The sequence below is a fragment of the Vicugna pacos genome, chromosome 1 (assembly GCF_048564905.1).
Source record: "Vicugna pacos chromosome 1, VicPac4, whole genome shotgun sequence".
NCBI lineage: Eukaryota > Metazoa > Chordata > Mammalia > Artiodactyla > Camelidae > Vicugna > Vicugna pacos.
In genome coordinates, this window is record NC_132987.1 from 30159690 (window position 1) to 30179633 (window position 19944).

General features: G+C 40.1%; 1 protein-coding gene across 2 annotated transcripts in view; it reads left to right on the top strand.

Annotated features, from left to right (window-relative positions):
• The window catches only part of ARHGEF26 (Rho guanine nucleotide exchange factor 26), a 117712-nt gene that overhangs the window by 64036 nt on the left and 33732 nt on the right, over positions 1–19944 (top strand). For both annotated transcript variants that reach the window (XM_006202826.4, XM_015237997.3), the window contains exons 7-10: positions 1238–1390; positions 4480–4609; positions 8385–8459; positions 16675–16764. In XM_006202826.4, the coding sequence (XP_006202888.2) occupies positions 1238–1390; positions 4480–4609; positions 8385–8459; positions 16675–16764 (448 nt within the window). The remainder of the gene's footprint in view (positions 1–1237; positions 1391–4479; positions 4610–8384; positions 8460–16674; positions 16765–19944) is intronic.

A 19944-nucleotide genomic window follows, 5' to 3' on the forward strand; every position in this document is an offset into this window, starting at 1 on the left:
AACAAGACCTCTTAATGTCCTGATTGTTTTAGTTCTGAGTGCCAGAATTTTCTTTGAAAACAACTGTTATAAATGTGAGCAAATGTTAGCCCATATCTTCTATTAATCATCCTGTCTGAATTTCTACTGCCCCATTCACTGTCAGCCTTGAATTGTGTGTGATGGACACTGGTGAGGAGCAGTGATGTGCTGAAAGCTGAAAAGCTTATGGAAAACTAACCTTCCCTTGTGCCATTCCAGAAGTCAGCACTAGAAAGTATTGTTAGTTTCATCTTCATCACACTTTTTTAGAAAATGTGTCAGTCCTTGTGTGATAGTTACTCCTGATAGATTTTCTTACCACTCCAGACGTGGTCAGGAAGTGTGTTCTCAAAGTTTAGTGTACATTCAGATTGCCAGGTGATCAGGATAGAATGCAGGTTCAGACTGCGGGAGGTGGGTGGTGAGATTTGGCATTAGTTCTAATAAGCTTTTAGAGGGTACCAATGCTACTGGTCTGTGGACCGACCACTTTTTAAGCAGGAACACTGTTTCAGATATCTGCTTCTGATGTTCTGTTAAAATTGATGCAATCTAGGGCTGCCAGATAAAATACAAGATGCCCAAGATGTCCTGTGCAATATTTGGGACATAGTTGTATTGATTATTCATTGTTTATTTAATTTTTACTGAACTGGACACAGTATTCATGTGTGTGTGTGTGTGCACATGTGCGTGCGCACAACATACACACAAGCACACCCTGACAACCATAAAACGCAATCTAAATAATTTATGAAGACGTTTAAATGCCATGCATTGTATTAGATTTAAAATAATATGATTTTTTTTTGAGAGACTGGACACATAGAATTAGGTTTATTTCAGACTTGTTTTTTAGGTACTTACGTAGGCACTCATGCTTTTCAATACAGTAAAATACATAAGCATGAACCCTGCCCTCCCTAGTATTTAGGGAATTCTTGAGAAATAGTGAAATCTGTACATTCTAAAATATACCTGAAAGCACAGAAATGCCCTGGATTATCAATGTTTTAAGCCAACCATATGAAGTAATAAGGTGTTAATATGATAGATTTAAATTTAGACTTTGTAGTTTTTTTCTTGTTATCTTTTTGAGTTGGTACTATGTACTGTTGATATTTTCAAGCCCTGTGTAATATCATTACATGAGGATAATCTGTTGTCTATTAGAGCATACAGAAGAAAGTGTAAATGTGTTTCTTTGTATTTTCAGATTCTTCACAGAGTTGGAAGCAAGACATCAGAATAATATCTTCATAGATGACATAAGTGACATTGTGGAAAAACACACAGCGTCCACATTTGACCCGTACGTGAAATACTGCACAAATGAAGTCTACCAACAGCGGACACTACAAAAATTGTTGTAAGCAACATTGAATATTAGTTTTAATTATCTAACTTTGTTTTAACTAGATCACATTGATTGAAATTAATCAATTTCTTAAATTATATTTAGAAATGCCTCCTGATGGTCTGTTTCTCAGGGAGAAAGGATTGCTTTCAGGGTAAGGGTGTTTGAGTAGAAAAATCTAGTTTGTAGGGAATTTTGTCTCTAAAGCAATTATGAAATCATAGTTTATTGTTGTTTTCCTTTTTTTTTTTAAATTACTGCAAGACACCGGGGGATGATCATCATTTCAAACTTAATCCTTATAATTATTGTTATTATTTTTTTGTTGAAGTACAGTCAGTTTACAATGTTGTGTCAATTTCTGGTGTACAGCATAAAGTTTCAGTCATACCTGTACATACATATATTCCTTTTCATGTTCCTTTTCATCACGGGTTGCTACAAGATATTGAATATAGTTCCCTGTGCTATACAGAATAAGCTTGTTGTTTATCTATTTTATATACAGTAGTTAATATCTGCAAATCTCGGACTTTGAGAAGGTTGTTTTCTAAGCCATTAGCTGGCCATCAAGTAGTCTGCCTGAGGCCGAGAGAGTTGAGTAGGCTGAGCTAGTGCCTGGGGTCCAGAGTTTCCTCTCGTGTTCTGGTCTTGTCCACTCCAGCGACAACTCTGTGCAGTTGTTTATAGGAATTGCTGATTTCCCTGAGGGGTCATGAAGGGTGAGGTGAGCAGGGAAATTCTAGAGGAAGGCAGTTTTTTTTTTTTTTTAATTCTTAAAGGCTTTAGTTACAAAACAAAACAGAAGTAAGCTTTAAATTTCCCTCCACACCTTTTCCTGTTGTTGTCTTTAGGTTACTGAGAGTTTTGGTGTGATATATATACCATCTCTGTCCTTAAAAGAGTCAACAGTGGTTCAGCAATATCTATATTGTTTTATTTTCGGGGGCCTTGTTGATCACAAGGAGCTATTTGTTCTGCAGTACAGTTGTACACTGCCGTAAACTCAGTTTGGGGGCTCACTGGCTGTTAACATTCTCGCCCCCCCAACCCCACCATGAGGGACCATAGCATGCACCCCAGGTCAGCTTCAGTGCACACGTGAGACCCCATGGAGGGGTCGGGGCCGACGATCGTTACTGCAGGACTGCTGGGAGAAACAGCCCCCGAGTTGGAGAGAAGGGCTGATTATGCCCCTTCCCTCTCCACACCCTCATGAAAATCTAGTATAAGCAGGGTGGAAAACCCACAGCTGCCCAGCCCAGATGAGATGATTCGTGTGAAGCCGTACCGATTTGGGGCTGGACAAGTCTTTGTTACGGGGGCTGCCCTGTGCGTTGTAGCGTGTTTGACGGCATCCCTGGCCTCTGCCCACTAGATGCTGGTGGCACCTCCTCATCCCTGTTATGGTGACCAAAAATGTCTCCAGACATTGTTCGATACCCCTTGCAGGGGAGAGAGGTGGAGAATCAGACCCGTCACTTTCTCTAACCCCCTACCCAAGATGGGAACACCTGATGTACAGGTTATTACTCTGTAACTGTTAGAAAATCCAAGTTACATATATACCTTGAAGAAAGAAAAGCCTTCAATTAGAGCTATATTTCATTTTGTTTTCATTTTGTTTTGCAGGATTGAAAAAAATGTGAATAGGTACTGCTGCACATTATGTGACTCTTAAAAAATAAAGGTTTTATTTCGGTTGGCTCAATGATACCATCATTTGAGCTTTCACATGGAAATTAATGGTTGTGTTTTTATGAGCTTTGTTGCAGTTGATGTGAGTTTAAGTTTAGGGCGGTGAATTTCAGCTACACTTTGGAAACTCTAGGGAATCAAAACAAACAAACAATGCCCAGGATCTGTCCCAGACTATTTCATCAGAATCTTTGCGGGTGGAGGGTTGAGGGGAGGAGGGTACCTGGGACCTAAGTGATTTAAATATGCAGCTGGGTTGGAATTTGATTTTTTTCACCCCAACTTCCTAAGCATCTTTTCATAGCCAGCAGGAAAGGAAACTTAAAACTCCTCAATTTGAGAAAGTGAAATTGAAAACATTTTTATGTGCTTTCTTTTAATTTGCTATTCTGGGTATTTCCTAATTTATTTCTAGCAGCCTTGAACAAAACCATCTAAGTTTCAAAGTTTTTGTTTTTGTTTTTGTTTTTTTAAGTTACAATTGCCACTATACCCTGCTTCTTGGCCCTCCCCTGCCCCCCATTGTGGGATTACAGAGCCCAGGGCCATCCCTTCCCCACCTTCTCCTTGCAGGTCACACTGGGACTCTACCTCCACATTCCCCTTGGGGTGAAGTGAGGTGAGAGATGCAGTCTCAGGTCTCCCGCTGAAAGTCAGAAGACCTTAGTTTGACTTCTGTCTTTACCGAATACTAGGCCTGTTATTTGGCAAGTTGGGGACTTTTCTGAGGCTCCATTCTTACTGGAATCCCCTCGGCCTTCCTTAAAAGTTACATGGGTGGTTCCACATGAGATCCTTTGTGCCGGTGGATCTTACAAATTCCATAAAAATGTTGTGGCAGTATTATCACTGTTCTAATGTCACTGGGAGAGGAGGAATGTTCTGACCAACATGGTCAAAAGGTTTTCTGTCTTAGAAGCTTTGAAAGAGTCCAAAAGCCTCCTAGTAAGTAAATTCAGTTTGACATTTCTTTCTTAGATTATTATCTAGAGCTGGAGAAGTGACTTAAAACATATTTGCTGTCTTTTTTAATGAAATGTTTGTGGATGATCAGATATGAGATCTAGTCTGTATAATAATTTATAATATACGCATTCACTGTTAAGATGCCATTACTTCTTCATTTGTTTACTTTCTACTTCTAAAAATTTCTAGCTCACACATTTCCATCTTACTGTTCAGATTGGTACCCTAAACTCGTCTTATATTCAGTCTTGACTATAAAAGGTGGACAAGCCGTCCTTGTCTACCTACGTCATCGTGTGTTCACGTTGTTTATATATTTAAAAATCATTGGTAATACATGAATTTATTGCAATATTTTATAATACATTTTTATTTGCTTCTTAACTTGAAGAGGAAGTGTTTTGAAGTTTTTTCTTTCTTTCTTTCTTTTTCCTCAGAGCCACCAACCCATCTTTTAAGGAAGTTTTGTCCCGAATCGAGTCCCATGAAGACTGTAGGAACTTACCCATGATCTCTTTTCTCATTCTCCCTATGCAGAGGGTGACCCGCCTTCCCCTGCTGATGGACGTAAGATGTGATCTGGTGTCTCTTTTCTCTGGGGATAGCTGTGCTGCCAGAAATCTGATTAAGAAAATTATTCTTATTCCACTTAACTTATATCTCTTCCATAAAATTCCCCCAATTAAGTGAGAAGGTGCTGTTCGGTTAGAAAACCCTACTTGTGTCTCACACATGTTTGGAAATTGTCTTCAATTTAGGCTTTTGTGGTCACTCTAAAGAAGTTAGATTACATCTGCCACTTACTCAACATTTTTTGAAATGGGAACAATATTGACTTGTAGAAGTCAAGAGTCCTGGATTCCTTTTCTGGCTGAGCCACTATGTATGTGACCTTGGGCAAGAACTTAGCCTCTTTGGGCCTCAGTTTCCTCTGGTTGATCACTAAAATCCTTTTCCTGTAATGTCCCAAGATGCTGAGGTGCTTCCTCTTCACACGGGAAGGAGACCCTCTTCAGCATCACCAGGCATGCACTTGCCTTATTTTGCGTTGCTCAAAATGAGTGAGGAAGTCTGGCATCCTTCTTATGTTACGGAACGTTCATGAAGAAAACAAGTATTTGATTTAGAATAGAGATGTGGCTGGGAGAAGAGGAGAGACTGCCCGGTGGGAGACAGTTGAGAGGACAGCCAGGCTGGGGGTCAGGAGAGCTGCACACTGGCTGGGCTGGACCTGCACTGGCCGCCATGAGGGATGGGGCAGCCGACATAACCACTCCCATCCAGCTAGTGGGCCAAAGAGTGACTTTTTTTTCAGTTGAAGTATTGTTGATTTACAATATTGTGTTAGTTTCAGGTGTACAACAAAGTGATTCAGTTATGTATATGTGTGTGTGTATATTTTCAGATTCTTTTCCGTTATAGTTTATTATAAGATATTGGATATTGTTCCCTGTGTTATATACAGTAAACCTTGTTGCTTATCTGTTTTATGTATAGTAGTTTGTATCCATTAATCCCAAACTCCTAACTTATCCCTGCCTCGCCTCCCTTTCCCCTTTGGTAACCATAAGTTTGTTTTCTATGTCTGTCGGTCTGTTTCTATTTTGTACATAGATTCATTTGTATTAATTTTTTAGATTCCACATTTAAGTGATATCGTATAGTATTTGTCTTTCTCTGTCTGGCTTACCTCACTTAGTATAATAATCTGTAGGTCCATCCATGTTGCTGCAAATGGCGGTGTGTCGTTTGTTATGTCTGAGTAATGTTTCATTGTATATCTATATCACATCTTCTTAAACCAGTCATCTGTTGATAGGTATTTGGGTTGTTTCCATATCTTGGCTATTCTAAATACTGCTTCTCTGAACATTAGGGTGCATATGTCTTTTCAAATTAGAGTTTTTGTCTTTTCCAGATACATGCTCAGGAATGGAAATGTTGGGTCATATAGTAGCTCAGAAAGAGTCTTTTTGGTCAAATGAAAATATTTTGGTGTAGTTCTACTTTAAAATTGGATCATAATGTTAATATAATGTCATTTTTAACATACTTGATTTTTACAAATCAAAACACAGGATAAAAATATCACAAAAAATTATGATTGAGTAAGTTTACAAAATGAATTTTTTTCCATCTTCCATTATAAATTCAAAGAGATATTCTAAAGAAACAGTGAAATTTTGAAATGAGTAAAATCGTGTGATCATGGTCACTTGGTTGGCTCTGCTGCAGGGTTTGGGGGAGTTTTGGTGATCATTTCAGAATTCACAGCACCTGCTGCTCCTGGTTCACCTCAGTCTACTACCTTTACACCCTTCCTTGTCCCTCACCTGTAATTTAGGAACTTCCCTCCTAGTACTGGGAAACTTGCCATTTTGAAAATCTAGCCCTGATTTATTTTTTTAATCAATATTTTATCATGTCTAAGAATAGAATGCAGCCAGGTTATAAAAGCAAAGTTTTGGCTCTAAAGTTGATTTCGTGTAACTTCGAAGACATTTGTACAAATAGTGAAGCTTCCATCCACATAGGGAAATACTAATTCAAACTATTTTTTTACAAGAAATGGTTGCTTTCTAAATGTAGCATTTCTTGTAAAGTTCTGAATTTTCAGGGTTCTTTCTTTTTCTTCTTCTGAGAACATGTTTTCACTGTGTTTCCTTTGATTCTGTATGTGCTATGATCTCTCAGCCTTTTATAGCCTCTCCCTTTTTAATTTTGAGGAAATCGTTTAGCTAGATAAGGACTTGCAAAATCTCATGTATGTGTCTGTGTACCACATTGGAGGTTTATGCTGTGACTACCTAGTGGGCTGTCAACTTTTTGGGGTCAGAGACCTTTCTGAGCTTGTGAGTCAAGCTGCAGCCATTCTCCCTAGAAAATTCATTATGTGCAAAATTTTACATAAAAATTAAAATGTGCAAAGACACTGTGGACTCAGGATGCCTGCTCTCAGACAAGAGCTAGTATTTTTCCAAACTCCTTTCATACCCATTAGTGGGTCATGAAATTGATTTTTGAATCGTGAGCAGTGTTTTAAAAAAGTGAAATAGTGTAGAATGAGTGGTATATGATATGTACACAGTTCGTAATGTGGTTAAATAGTATTTCATTAAAAACTTGTTTCATTTTTGTGTGCATGTGTACTGGTTGCAGTGTAAATGTATTTCTTACAGTGGGTCATGGTCAAAAAATTTTGAGAACCATCAGTATAAACTCACTGATGGTACACTCTGTGAGTCTCCTGTCACACATAACAATCCTGACACCTGGCTTTTGGATCGATAGGCTGGTGCTCGTCTGCATTTACGGTACCAGTGGTTTGCTAGTTCCCAGCCCCTTCTACCTCTGCTTGATGCCTGCTGCCCTAGTCTGTTTCCCATGTGTGAGAATCTGGCCACTCAGGCAGAATCTAAATGTACTTAAAACATGGTCTCCTTCAGTTTTACTTCATTTGGAGATTTAGTGAAATTTGTTAATGGATGCGAACATTGTTAACAATTGAAATGGTTCTCTTGGCTTTGAGTGGGTGTAGTTTCAAAAGTTATACGCAATTGGGGGAGGGTATGGCTCAAGTGGTAGAGCGCATGCTTAGCATGCATGAGGTCCTGGGTTCAATCCCCGGTACCTCCTCTAAAGCTAAATAAATAAATAAACCTAATTACCTCCCTCTCCCTCCAAAAAAAAAAAAGAAAAATTTTTAAAAAGTTATAATTGGATATACCTTCATTTGGCCCTCTTTGAACTCAATTTTACCATCAGAAAAACTGCACTATAAACATATCAAAAGAAAATCCAGTAGCCATTTTTCTTGATCTTTTTATTCATATCATATCATCTACAAATATAATAACCTCAAGTAATAATGATGATGATGGTGGTAATTAAAGTAATTTTGTCATTCATTGAGGGCCGACTATATGCCAGGCACTCATAAAGAACTTCGCATGCATTACCATTGAACCTTTGCAACAACCTTGTGACATTGTTGGCATTACCCTAATTTTACTGATGAGGAAACTGAGGCTTATAGAAGCGGGGTAGGTGGTTTGCCCCAGGTCACATAGCTAGTAAGGAACAGATACGGGATTTGAAACCAAGTTTACCCACCTGTGAAGTCTCTCCTCTTATTTAACCATCTCCTGGATTTACGTGGAACCCCTTCATTTGAAAAGACTATTTCCTAATTCTGTAATTGGATTTTAATGTCATATTTATACTCATCCATAATACTGTGTTCAGTGTTGTTACGCTTGCTAAAGTATATGTTCGGGCATTGGTTTTATTTTACTTAGTACAACAAATCAGTTGACTTTGCTCTTCTTTTACTTTATTGCAGACCATCTGTCAAAAGACACCTAAGGACTCTCCAAAGTATGAAGTCTGCAAAAGGGCCTTGAAGGAAGTAGGCAAGGTAACTGTGAACCACTCATACACCTCTGAAGAGAACATGCCTGGGTTTGATGCTGAAAACTGGTAGCTTCTCACAGCTATTTGCACACCATTCCTTAGGTGGCTGAAAAAACAAAATGTTTGCTGTACTCAAATGAAATTGGCATTTTTACTGTTTTCAGGTAGTCTTGGCTTAAGGGCCTTTAGATATCTTATTTTCTTTTGGTGTCTGAATAGCTGTTTATTTATTCTCTCATTCACCAAATATTTATTAAGTATCAACTGCAGTGCCAGCCCCTGAAAATATGGGGATGAATAAAACGAATGTGGTTACAGCCCTCGTGGAATGCGCCGTGTGCAGGGGAAGTCAGGCATTAAATAAGAATTACAGTAAAGGATGGTGAGTGACATGAAAGAGAAGGACATAGTAACTGAAGTTGAAACGTGCAGCAAGAGAGGCTGTGGGCCAGGGACGGGGGGGAAGAGGGTCTCAGGTGTTCGTAGAGACCCAGAGGCAGAAACGCGCTGGTAGAATTGGGAGAGCTGGACTGTTGTTCACGTGACTAGAGCCCAATCCAGGAGAGAGTGCACTAAGGAGCCGAGTTAGGGGGCTGTGGACCTTGTCCTGGGGTGATGTGGAAGCTGTGAGGATGGCCGTGGGGCTAGGGCCCAGTTACGAGGCCTGTATAATTGGTCAGGCCAGAGATGCCAGTGGGCTACACTGATGCGATAGTAAGACGGAGGGAAGCAAAGCTGCAGCTCTGGGGAGGTGGGCCTGGAGATCGTTTGGATGGGCATATATGTGGACAGAAGTCAAGGCAGAAAGTTTCTGGCTTGGGTGGCCAGATGGATACGCTTATTTATCTCTGGAGTAGACGCACGGGGGGAAGCTGATGGCTCCATTTTGGATGTGTTGTAACTGAGATCCCTAGAGGACACCCGGGTCAGGAGGTCAGTAGAGAGACTGGAACTGGAGACGTGGCCAGGCCCAGGGGAGCAAAGCTGATGATCACACCAGGCGCTTCCTAAACATCTCGAAGGTGCATACCTACCACCTTTGAGTTTGGGATGTCTTTGTACCACTTTACTGTGAAAAGTACTGTTTCTTTTAAGCAACTTTAAATGGACTATTTTACTTATCCTCTTCCTTGCCAATCATAAATACAAAATCATGGGTTTTATGAGCTAGTTGTTTATTTTTCTAACATACATTTTTATATTAAAAATAAGTTTATCTGCATCTTGGTTCATTTGGGCTGCTAGAGCCAAACACCGCACCACAGATGGGGTGGCTTATAAACAACAGAAGTTTATTCCTCACCGTCCTGGAGGCTGGAAGTCCAAGATCAAGGTGGCAACACGGTCAGCTGAGCACCCTCTTCCTGCCACGTTGCAGATTTCCCCTTGTAGCCTCACCCAGCTGAAGGGAGCAAGGGTGCTCTCTGGGGTCTCTTGTGTAAAGCACTAGTCCCGTTAGTGAGGGCTCTATCCTCACGGCCTCTGAGCACCTCCCAAAGTCCCCACTTCCTCATACCATCAACTTTGGGGGTTAAGATTTCAACATGTATTTTGGGGCGGATACAAACATTCAAACCCATAGCAATCTGTCAACCCGTTAAATGCATCGCCTGCTCCATCAGCAGTCTGCATATCCCTCTTTAGGAAACACTAAGTGAAGAAACTTAGCCCAACAGGTGTGACGTTATCTAAGGTCCTACTGGCTCTGGGTCTCTCCTCCAGGACCCCAAATCCTTTTGGGGAGGGGAGGGTTTTTAGGCGAGAAGTTCGAGCCTCGGACATGAAAGAGAGTGTGTCAAAGTTTGGTTGTTTCTGAGAAGCTGGAAAAGAATTTACAGAGAAGAGAAAGGAGGGAGGTAGTAGGAGTTGGTTGTTGAATTGAACTAGTAATGATACTTAATTTTTTGAGAATTTCACATCCCAGTGACAGGAGAATGCTATGTCCCTTCAGACATCCCTGGTCCACTTGATTAGACACTGGTGCTTTTAGGTAAGGCTGCAAAAATGCACTGTAACTGCCTTAGCTTGACACGTACTTTATGAAGGACCCTCTGTGAGGAAGTGCTGTCCCAGTGACACTTTTTTCTCCGTAGGGCAGCATTTCTTTCTCTTGAGCAGGGGTCGTGAATATCAGAATTATTCCGCAGTCTCCTAGCATTCCAGGGAACTGAGTTCATCAAAATAGCTAGCTCAGGGATTCATTTGTGAATCCTGTGAATGTACTGATGGGTTTTTTTTGGGGGGGAGGGTAATTAGGTTTATTTATTTTTATTTATTTATTTTTTGATAGAGGTACTGGGAAGTGAACCCGGGACCTCATTCATGCTAAGCACATGCTCTACCACTGAGCTATACCCTGCCCTCCAGATAAGGTTTTATAGATTCTGTATTTGTAACAGAAAGATTGTGTATATATAGCATTTATGATTCACAATCAAAATGCAGAATTTCACTTGTTTGTTGATCTGAAATGAAGGAAACTGGAGTTCCTAGTATTTTGTTTTAGGGAGTGAAACTTTGTGTGTTGAGGTCCCAGTTTTTAGAACCAGACTACACTTAAGGCCCTGGGCAAGTCTCTCTAGATAATTATTCATTCTTGGAAAAAATGAGTAATATCCTTTTTGGTAATTAGGATGCTAATGAAAGTTCTTTGCATAGTGTGAACAATATTTCGGTGAAATGGCTCAAATGTGATGCTGAAATGATGGTGACGACTTACTGAATTTGGGACTTTTGGAAACTTATTGACCTAGTCAAACAAGTGAAAAACGAGAGATGTTTCTATTAAGTGAAACGTGTTTGCTTCCTGATTTTCTGCTCACATGCTGGGGCGGACCCAGGGGGAGGGAAATTTCCAGGGAATCTGATAGTTCAGCTTGTGCAAAGTGGTGTCTGGTGTATAAGGAGTGGTGGACAAGAGATGGTGTCTTATACCAATGACATCTTCCCTGCTGTGTTCTTCTGTTTACTCTCCTATGGAAAGAGAATAACTGCTTTAACTCTCACCACATAAAAATTCTGCTTGTATTTAGAGATAGTATTAAGTTACAAGCTTTCCTCCTCATCGCCAAGTTCTCTCTGATCTTTTCCTGTAACTTACTGCTTCAGCTGTTTACGAAGAGGTAGATATAGATGTATTAACATGAAAAGATCTCTAAGCGCTCTCTCTCTCTCTCTCTCTCTATATATATATATAAATATATATATATATATTTTTTTTAACGGTAGTCAGTTACAGTGTGTCAGTCTCTGGTATACAGCATAATGTCCCAGTCATGCATATACATGCATATGTTTGTTTTCCTATTCTTTTTCCTTAAAGGTTATTGAAAGATTGTAATAATATAATAATTCCCTGTGCTAAACAGAAGAAATTTGTTTTTTTATCTATTTTTATATACAGTGGTTAGTATTTGCAAATCTTGAACTTCCAGATTCATCCCTTCTCACCCCTTTTCTTCTCCTGTAACCATAAGATTGTTTTACTCTGTCTACGAGTCTGTATTGTTAAGTGAAGAACATGAATTTGCAGAAAAAAAGTGTGATGACATCTAGATAATGAAGTGTGTTTATATTCATGTGCATGTCATCGGTTCATTGGAAGAGTCCCAGACTCAGACACATCAAACTTTCAACCATGGTTACCGATGGTGAAGGGAAGAGGAGTGTGGAAGAGAGGAATTAATTTTTTATTTTTCTAAGTAGTGCTCTGAAAGAATGCACTTCAGGTTGAAAAAAATACATTTTTTTAAAAAAGTAGTAAGTATCCATTACAGAAAAATTGAAAAATTTAAACAATAGAAAATAAAATGTATCAGTAACCTTATTAAAGATAATGACTGTTCTCATTTTATTGCAAGTCCTTGCAGGGGGTATAAGTGTACAGTTAAACATGGATTCACATAATACCCATTTCATTTACTCTTCCAAATAGTGGCTGCCTGGAATATTGCCTTACATAAATGGTTGTGCTTGTGTGATATTTCTGTCGATGCGTTTCTAGAAGTGGGTTTATTGGGGAAAAAGAGGTAGGAAAGTTTTAAAGGCTCCCAAGTGCCTTCAAGAAGGGTTTTCTCCGGGTTTGTCACCACCAGAAATATTTCTAAGTGTCTATTGACTGCACACTCTCCAACATCAAATGTTCTTTTAATCTTTATATGACAGATTGAAAATACTGTCTTTTTGTTTTAATTTATATTTCTTCATGAGAGAGATGGAGCTCTTTTTTTTCCCCATGTACATTTGGCCTAAAACAAAAAATCAGTGAGCCAAATTTAATAAAGCTTTGACAGATGCTGAAGGAAGGCACAACTTCAATATATTGAGACTGATTTTAATAAATACACCGGAGCACACATATTCAAATTACTACTTGTCCCTTCAAAATAGTCAGTAAATAGAGCCCACTGATGATCTCATTGCTTAAGACATCTTGGGAACTTTCTTGTTTTCAGTATGCCTTCTGGAGGGGTGGCTCATGGAATTGGTTTTTAGAAGTTTAGGAAATAAAGATGCTAACCCAAACTTGATAATGCCATTTTTCTCTTTCATTTTAAAGTGCGATAACTATAAAGGAATTTTTCCCCACCCCACACTTTTTTTAAGTGACTTGTCAGTTATCTCTGAAGGCAGTTTACACAGAAACATTTGCTGAATGTTCATTGCGTCTTAGGTGCTGAGCTGGGTACTGAGCTTACAAATTTGGAATTTCACCATCTCTGCTCTCCGGTCTTTTTAGAGAGGTCGTACCCAAGATGAGTCCCCTGAAAGACAGGAAGATAATAATGAGTCGTGGGACAGAGTAGGGTGAAGGGTGTTCAGGCAGAGGGAAACTCACATGCAAACTGTGAGGGGCAGGACAGAGTGTGGTGCTTTGGCCAGAAATGTGATAGGACTGAGGCCCCGGATAAAATCAGTGAGCGCTTAGGGATCAATTAAGTAGGTGCCCGATTGTGGTCTTGCTTTGAGGGGCTTTTTCAGGATTTTAAGCTGAGGAGTTTCATGATCAGATTTGAACTTAGAAAGACTGAGAGTGTTACCTTGGAGGACAGCGGAGGGTAGGGCAGAAGTGATGGTAGGGAATTTGGAGACCAATAATCAGGGGAGAGGGGTTTGAGCCTGAGTGCAGGGGGGCAGGGCAAACTGTGAATGGATGGCAGGATAGCGACATTAAGGAGATTTTATGAACCATTTGGACGTGGGGGACAAAGGAGAGGGAGACATCTGAGGACCTGGTGGTTTTTTGGCTTAAGGAAGTGGGTGGTGCTGGGATTGGTTACTGACAGAGAGAACGTGGGGCCGGGGAAGGGGGTGATGCAGGTGGTGTGCAGGTTTGGTTGTTCCCTTTCTGAGTGTGAGGTGGCTGTGGGACAGCCAAGAAGAGACGCCCTCCAGGTAGTGGGATGTAGAGCTTAGAGAGCAGACCAAGTCTGGGAGCACAGATTTGGGAACTAGGAACACATTCTTTGAGAGAAATCATAAAAGTGTCCTGAACAATGGATGCCAGATTGGATTTTGTTCTGCTCAGTCTTAATCTTTTTAGGATATTTTATGTGCAAGTTGCCCCTAAGCCCAGCCAGGGTATTTTCAGCTCCTAGCTTTGATCAGGGGGAGTCATCAGTCCCTGCATCAGTGAACTCTGCAGACTGTTCAGACCTAAAGATACGCTGTAACCGAAGACGGGTATACCCTGCAAACCTGGAATAGCTGTTAAGCAGTTGGAAGCTGTTTAAGGATTCATCACTGAGGGACTGAATAAATACCTTGTGGAAAGCACATGGGATCATAGCGTAAATTGGGCCATATCACCCCTCTACTGAAGCCTGCTGGTGGCTTCCCTTTGCACTGAGGGTATAATCCACAGGCCGTAAGAACTTGCGTGCTTTCACCCCGGCCTGCCTGGACCACTGTTCTCCCTTGATTTCTTTGATTTGGGTGCTAACTCCCTCTTTTCCTTCAGCGTTCAGCTTCAGTGACCTCTCGGGAAAGACCTCTGGCTCCCGCCCTTCTCATCCGCAACTCCCCATGTTTTGTTGTTGTGTTTTCCCTTAAGATCTCAGTCTGTAATTACTGTGTCCGTCCTTTTATGAGGACAGGGATTCTGTATCTCTTAAGTGCTAGTAACCCTGGTACCTGACACATACCAGGTGCAAAATAAACTTTTTTTTCCAGTGAATGTTATATTTATAAGGGGAAATATTGGTAAATAAAAAAAACCGAGTCACAGACAAGCGCTGAATGATCCACTTACAAAAAAAGGAAGAATTTTTACACATTATATGTGTTTATATGTTCATATAAGGATAGGAAAACTTGCTTCCAGTTACGACCACAGAACAGGATTAGGTCAGAGCCTTTAATGGCCTGTTTTACTTACTTATGTATTATCATTTTTTCACAGTAGGCATATATTACCTAATAAAGCATAAATATTAAAAATATTAAAGATAATATTTAATATTGAAATAAGTCTAATCAGAATTTTCCACTTCTGTTTTTAACAACCACATTTGTCTTTATGGCCAGTGATCCTTGCTATGGACATTTTTTACAGATTTTTCAGTTAATAAGAGTTTGGAAATACGAAGTTTGTTTGGTTTAGGCCAGTAAACTAAGTAGGTGTTAGGTACAGTGTAAAGGAGAAACTCCATGTGTCTCCTCTGCTCTCAACACTCTCCCCACAGAACACTTCATTTCTGACACTTCTGGTCACCAGATGTGCGGGGGATTCCTGCACACCAAGCATTTCTGTGGTACCAGCTGGATGTCTTGGTGTATTCAGGTCAGTTATCTTTCCATCTGGACGTAGCATCAGATCCCACAGGATAAGGGCTCAGTCCTGCAAGACTACATCCCTCAACTTCACTTCAGTTACTAATCACAAGTCCCGGTTTTTACCTGAGCTTCTGACCCAACCAGAGTCTCTCTTGACTCCCTCCTTGGGTTTGATTAATTTGCTAGAGGGGCTCACAGAACTCTGGGAAACAGTTTACTTACTAGATTAGCAGTTAAGGGTATTAAAGGATACGAATGACTAGCCAGATGAAGAGACAGGGTGAGGTCCAGAAGGGTTCCTGGGCACACAGAGGGTTTGTCCACACAGAGTTGGAGATGCCCCCCTCCAGTACGAGCATGTGCTCTTGTTCATCAACCCGGAAGCTCTCCAAATCCAAAGGTCAAAAATATTTATGGAGGCTTTGTTACGTAGGCATGATTTATTAAATCACTGGCCAGTAGTGATCAAGTCGATCACCAGCCCCTCTCCCCTCCCTGGAGGTCTGGTGGTACTGCTTTAAGTTCCAGCCTTCTCTCTCATCACTTGGTTGGTTCCCCTAGCAACCAGCCCCATCCTTAGCGGCTTTTCAAAAGTCATCTCATTAACATAAACTCGGATGTGGTTGAAAGGGGCTTGTTATGAATAACAAAAGATACCCATTTCACTTTAATGCTCTGGAGCTATTTTAGGAACTGGTAACAAAATTAATTATAGCCAAAGGTGCCCTGATGGCTCTCGTATAGGAAATTGCAAGGGTTTTTAGGGGCTATGTGCCAGAAACCATGGACAAAGACAAAATACATATTTTGTTTATTATAAACCATGATACCACAGGTACTCATCAAAGGACTGTGAATGCATTCTGTTTGCAGATAATTCAGTAGTTCTCATTGAACTGAATTTCCCTCAGCTTGGCCATCCTTGAAGAACTGACCATCAGTTTCCACCAGAAGTCTTCCCTCTTCCCGGGATCCCCGTTACTGGTCTTACCCTTTGCATGTAGCCTTCTGCTAAGAGTTTGCCTTTGAAGTTGGTAGTCTGCCTTCAGCTGCTCCGGTTTGAAGTGGGGAGAGACTTGCAGCTCACCCTGAGGGTGGTGAGGTTGCTGTGGATGGAGGCGAGGAGGAAAGGAACAGAATGGACGGAGACCCGGACATGTGAGGGGCCTGCCTAGTGTCTGTGGAGGGCGTGTGTGATAATGCGCAGAGGATGCGTGTCCCTGAATATTCTCAAGACGTTTCTTTCCCTCTGTCTTTACATCCTGATGACAGCACTTGTAACTGGGTACAGTGTCTTAACTGTGTGCAACTGTGAGTTCTCTGTCTGTCTGGAGTGCGTCTCTGGCGCTTCCAAAGGGCTAATTACTTCCCGCGAGAGATCTGCGTTTGAAAGTGAGGTTTCTCTCCTTCACCCCTTAACTCTTCTTATTATTCTGTGCTTGCAGTTGGTTCGACTCTGCAATGAAGGAGCCCGGAAGATGGAAAGGACTGAAATGATGTACACGATTAACTCCCAGCTGGAATTCAAAATTAAGGTATTCTCTCGTACTGCCCCATAAACAGATTTATTACCGCTCTTGCTTAAATCTTACATGAATAGAGAGATAGTTGAGGGCAACAGCGCGGAGAGGAATTTGCTTTTCAAAGAAGGGCCATAAATTGATTACAGAGAGGCTGGCAGAGGGAGCTGCAGATGCTTCCCTCTGGGCAGTTCTGCCCCTGCTGATACCCGATAAAGTGCCCTTTCTCTAGGCTGCAGAGTAAGGGGCACTTTTTTTCCCCCTAGGAAGACAACAAATTTGAGAAAAGGGCAGTTAAGAATAATAGAATTTTAGAATGGAAAGGAAATTTCTTCAGTATTCTCAAAGTGTCTTGTGAAACAGTGGTATCCCACGAGCTGGGCCAGGGTGTTCTCCTAAATCCAATAAGGACACTCCTTTCCCAGTTTGCAAAAAAGATTACTAGTGGATCGTTCTTTTCAGGTTCGCGCTTCTCCCACAGTTCTTTTCTGTGTCCGTGCTGCCTGTTACTGCCTGTCTGATCCTGTTCAGGGGCAGATGACAGGGTGGACAAAGAAGAAAGTGACAATTGATGGCGAGGCTAGGTCGTGGTCAGCTGAGTTCTTAATGGCCGTGAATGCTCACGGGTGCGATTCTGTTTCGTCTTACGCCGCTTGAATTTAATTAAGCACCTTAAACTGACTGATATTTTTTTCATGGTAAAAGTGTGTCTAATGTGTGCAGTGGAATTAGAGTGCTCATGGTGTTATGCATGTTACTCTCTACCATGTCACAGAGTTCAAGGACCACTGATGCAATACAGCGATTCCCTTTTATTTTTTGTAATGAGGAAAATGCAGCCCAGAGAATAACTACTTGTTAACGGTAGTTTGGCTAGTGGTGGCAGAATCAGGACTAGGGTCCAGATGTGCTCACTTGCTGATCAGCGTAAACTCTTCCATTCTAACCCCTGACTGTAACAGTTTACAGAAACTAATCCATAACTCTTAGAACAGAAGACGATGGGCACTTGCTAAAATCAGCGTGTATGTACACACACACACACACACACACACATAAGTTAAAAAGTTCTAATGCCCTCGTATAGCATTTACAGCAGTTTCAAAACACATTTTTCCCATCCTTCAGAAAGCATCTTATCTTTCTCTTTTATTTTAGAAAGTGTATCTGCACATCAGAAGTTTTTTATCCCCTCCTTTTAAAACATGATAAATCTCTAACCATTTCCCTTTTCAAAGTTGATAAATCCCTTCCCCAACCATTTTTCTTTTTCCTTCTTCACTGATGATCATTTGGTTTAAGAAACCTTAAAGCTCTATATCTCTAGAATCAAAATTAATTTGTAGTTGAAAAATGCTTACCCTAAGGGTTCTTAAAAATAAGTGATTAACATCAATCGAGTTCATGAGTTTTGGGTTGTTTGTTTTCTCTTGGTTCAGTGATTAGAAGTGCAAGCTTAAAGGAAAATATTCTAAGTTTAGATTTATAATGAAGGACTAAATTCAGACCACTTAGAAATATTACTAAAATCTTAGGACCTTATTTCTACAATACTTTATGGATAACAATGGACATTTTAATTCAGTTCATTTTAAAATTGAGAAAATAGATGTTCAAAGAAGTGATTTGTCCAAGCACATACATGCCATGAAAATATTGAGTATTTACTATGTGCTGTTTTCACATAACTTTATTTAATTCTCTCAAGAACCCCATGAAGTATCTTATTATTTTCTAGTTTAGAGATTATAGTTTCCCCATTTTATAGTTGAGGAATACAGTGCTAGAAATATTAAATTATTTACTCAAAATCATACACCAAGAAGGATTGAAGCCTGGACTGAGACCTGTGACTGATGCAGGGTCCACATTCTTCACCATGATGGTACAAAAATGCTGGTCTTTATCTCACTTGAAGGGAGTAAAAGCTTGTGTGTGTGTGTGTGTGTGTACATATTAGAGATATATACGTATATAAAAATACATATATGTATGTATGTATGCGTAAACACATTTACATGTGTTTCTCATTTTTAAGTTTGTAAGTTTCTGGGAGAATGTCATGTGCAACACATGGTTAATATGAGGGCTGGGAAGAGTCCACTGGATTGGCACAGGGGCCAGTGTAAGTTAAACGCATGGACTGTGGAAGCAGCCTGCCTGAGTTCCAGTTGTAGCTCCACCACTTACTAGCTGTATGACCTTGGGCATTACCTAACTTTCATTTCTCAGTTTTCTGAACTATAAAATGGGGCAGATAATGATACTTTACCTCATGGAGTTATTGTAAAGTTTAAATTAATTAATAGACATAAAGGGCTTGGAATAGACCATACCTGATTCATAATAAACAAATGGCTAATGCTATGCAGGTGCTTAATTTTTTATTTTTTTTAATTGAAATATAGTCAGTTTACAATGTTGTGTCAATTTCTGGTGTACAGCGTAATAGTTCAGACATGCGTATACATATATATTCCTTTTCATATTCTTTTTCATTATAGGTTACTACAAGATATTGAATATAGTTTCCTGTGCTGTACAGAAGAAATTTATTTTTTTATCTATTTTATATATATAGTTAGTATTTGCAAATCTCAAACTCCCCATTTATCCCTTCCCACCCTCTTCCTCCACTGGTAACCATAAATTTGTTTTCTATGTCTGTGAATCTGTTTCTGTTTTGTAAATAAGTTCATTTGTGTCTCCTTTTTTTAAAAATTCCACATGAGTGGTATCATATGGTATTTTTCTTTCTTTTTTTGGCTTACTTCACTTAGAATGACAATCTCTAGGTCCATCCATGTTGCTGCAAATGTCATTATTCTATTCTTTTTTTAACAGCTGAGTAGTATTCCATTGTATAAGTAAACAACATCATCTGATATAAGTCTTAGCAATGTTCTTCTAGGGCAGTCTACCCAGGCAATAGAAATAAAAGCAAAAATAAACAAATGGGACTTAATTAAACTTACAAGCTTTTGCACAGCAAAGGTGATTTCATAGGAGAAGTTTCATAGGCATGGTAGGCGTGGTGCAGTGAATTGAAGAATGAATGAGGGGGTGAAACAGTTTAAACAGACTTCACTTTCCATTCAAGAAGCCTGTTGGGGAGAAAGGAAGTGAGGGTTGTACAGAAAAAGTTGGTCACTGAACTAAGATCAGAGACGGGGGGTTAGCTTGTGCCTCAAATCC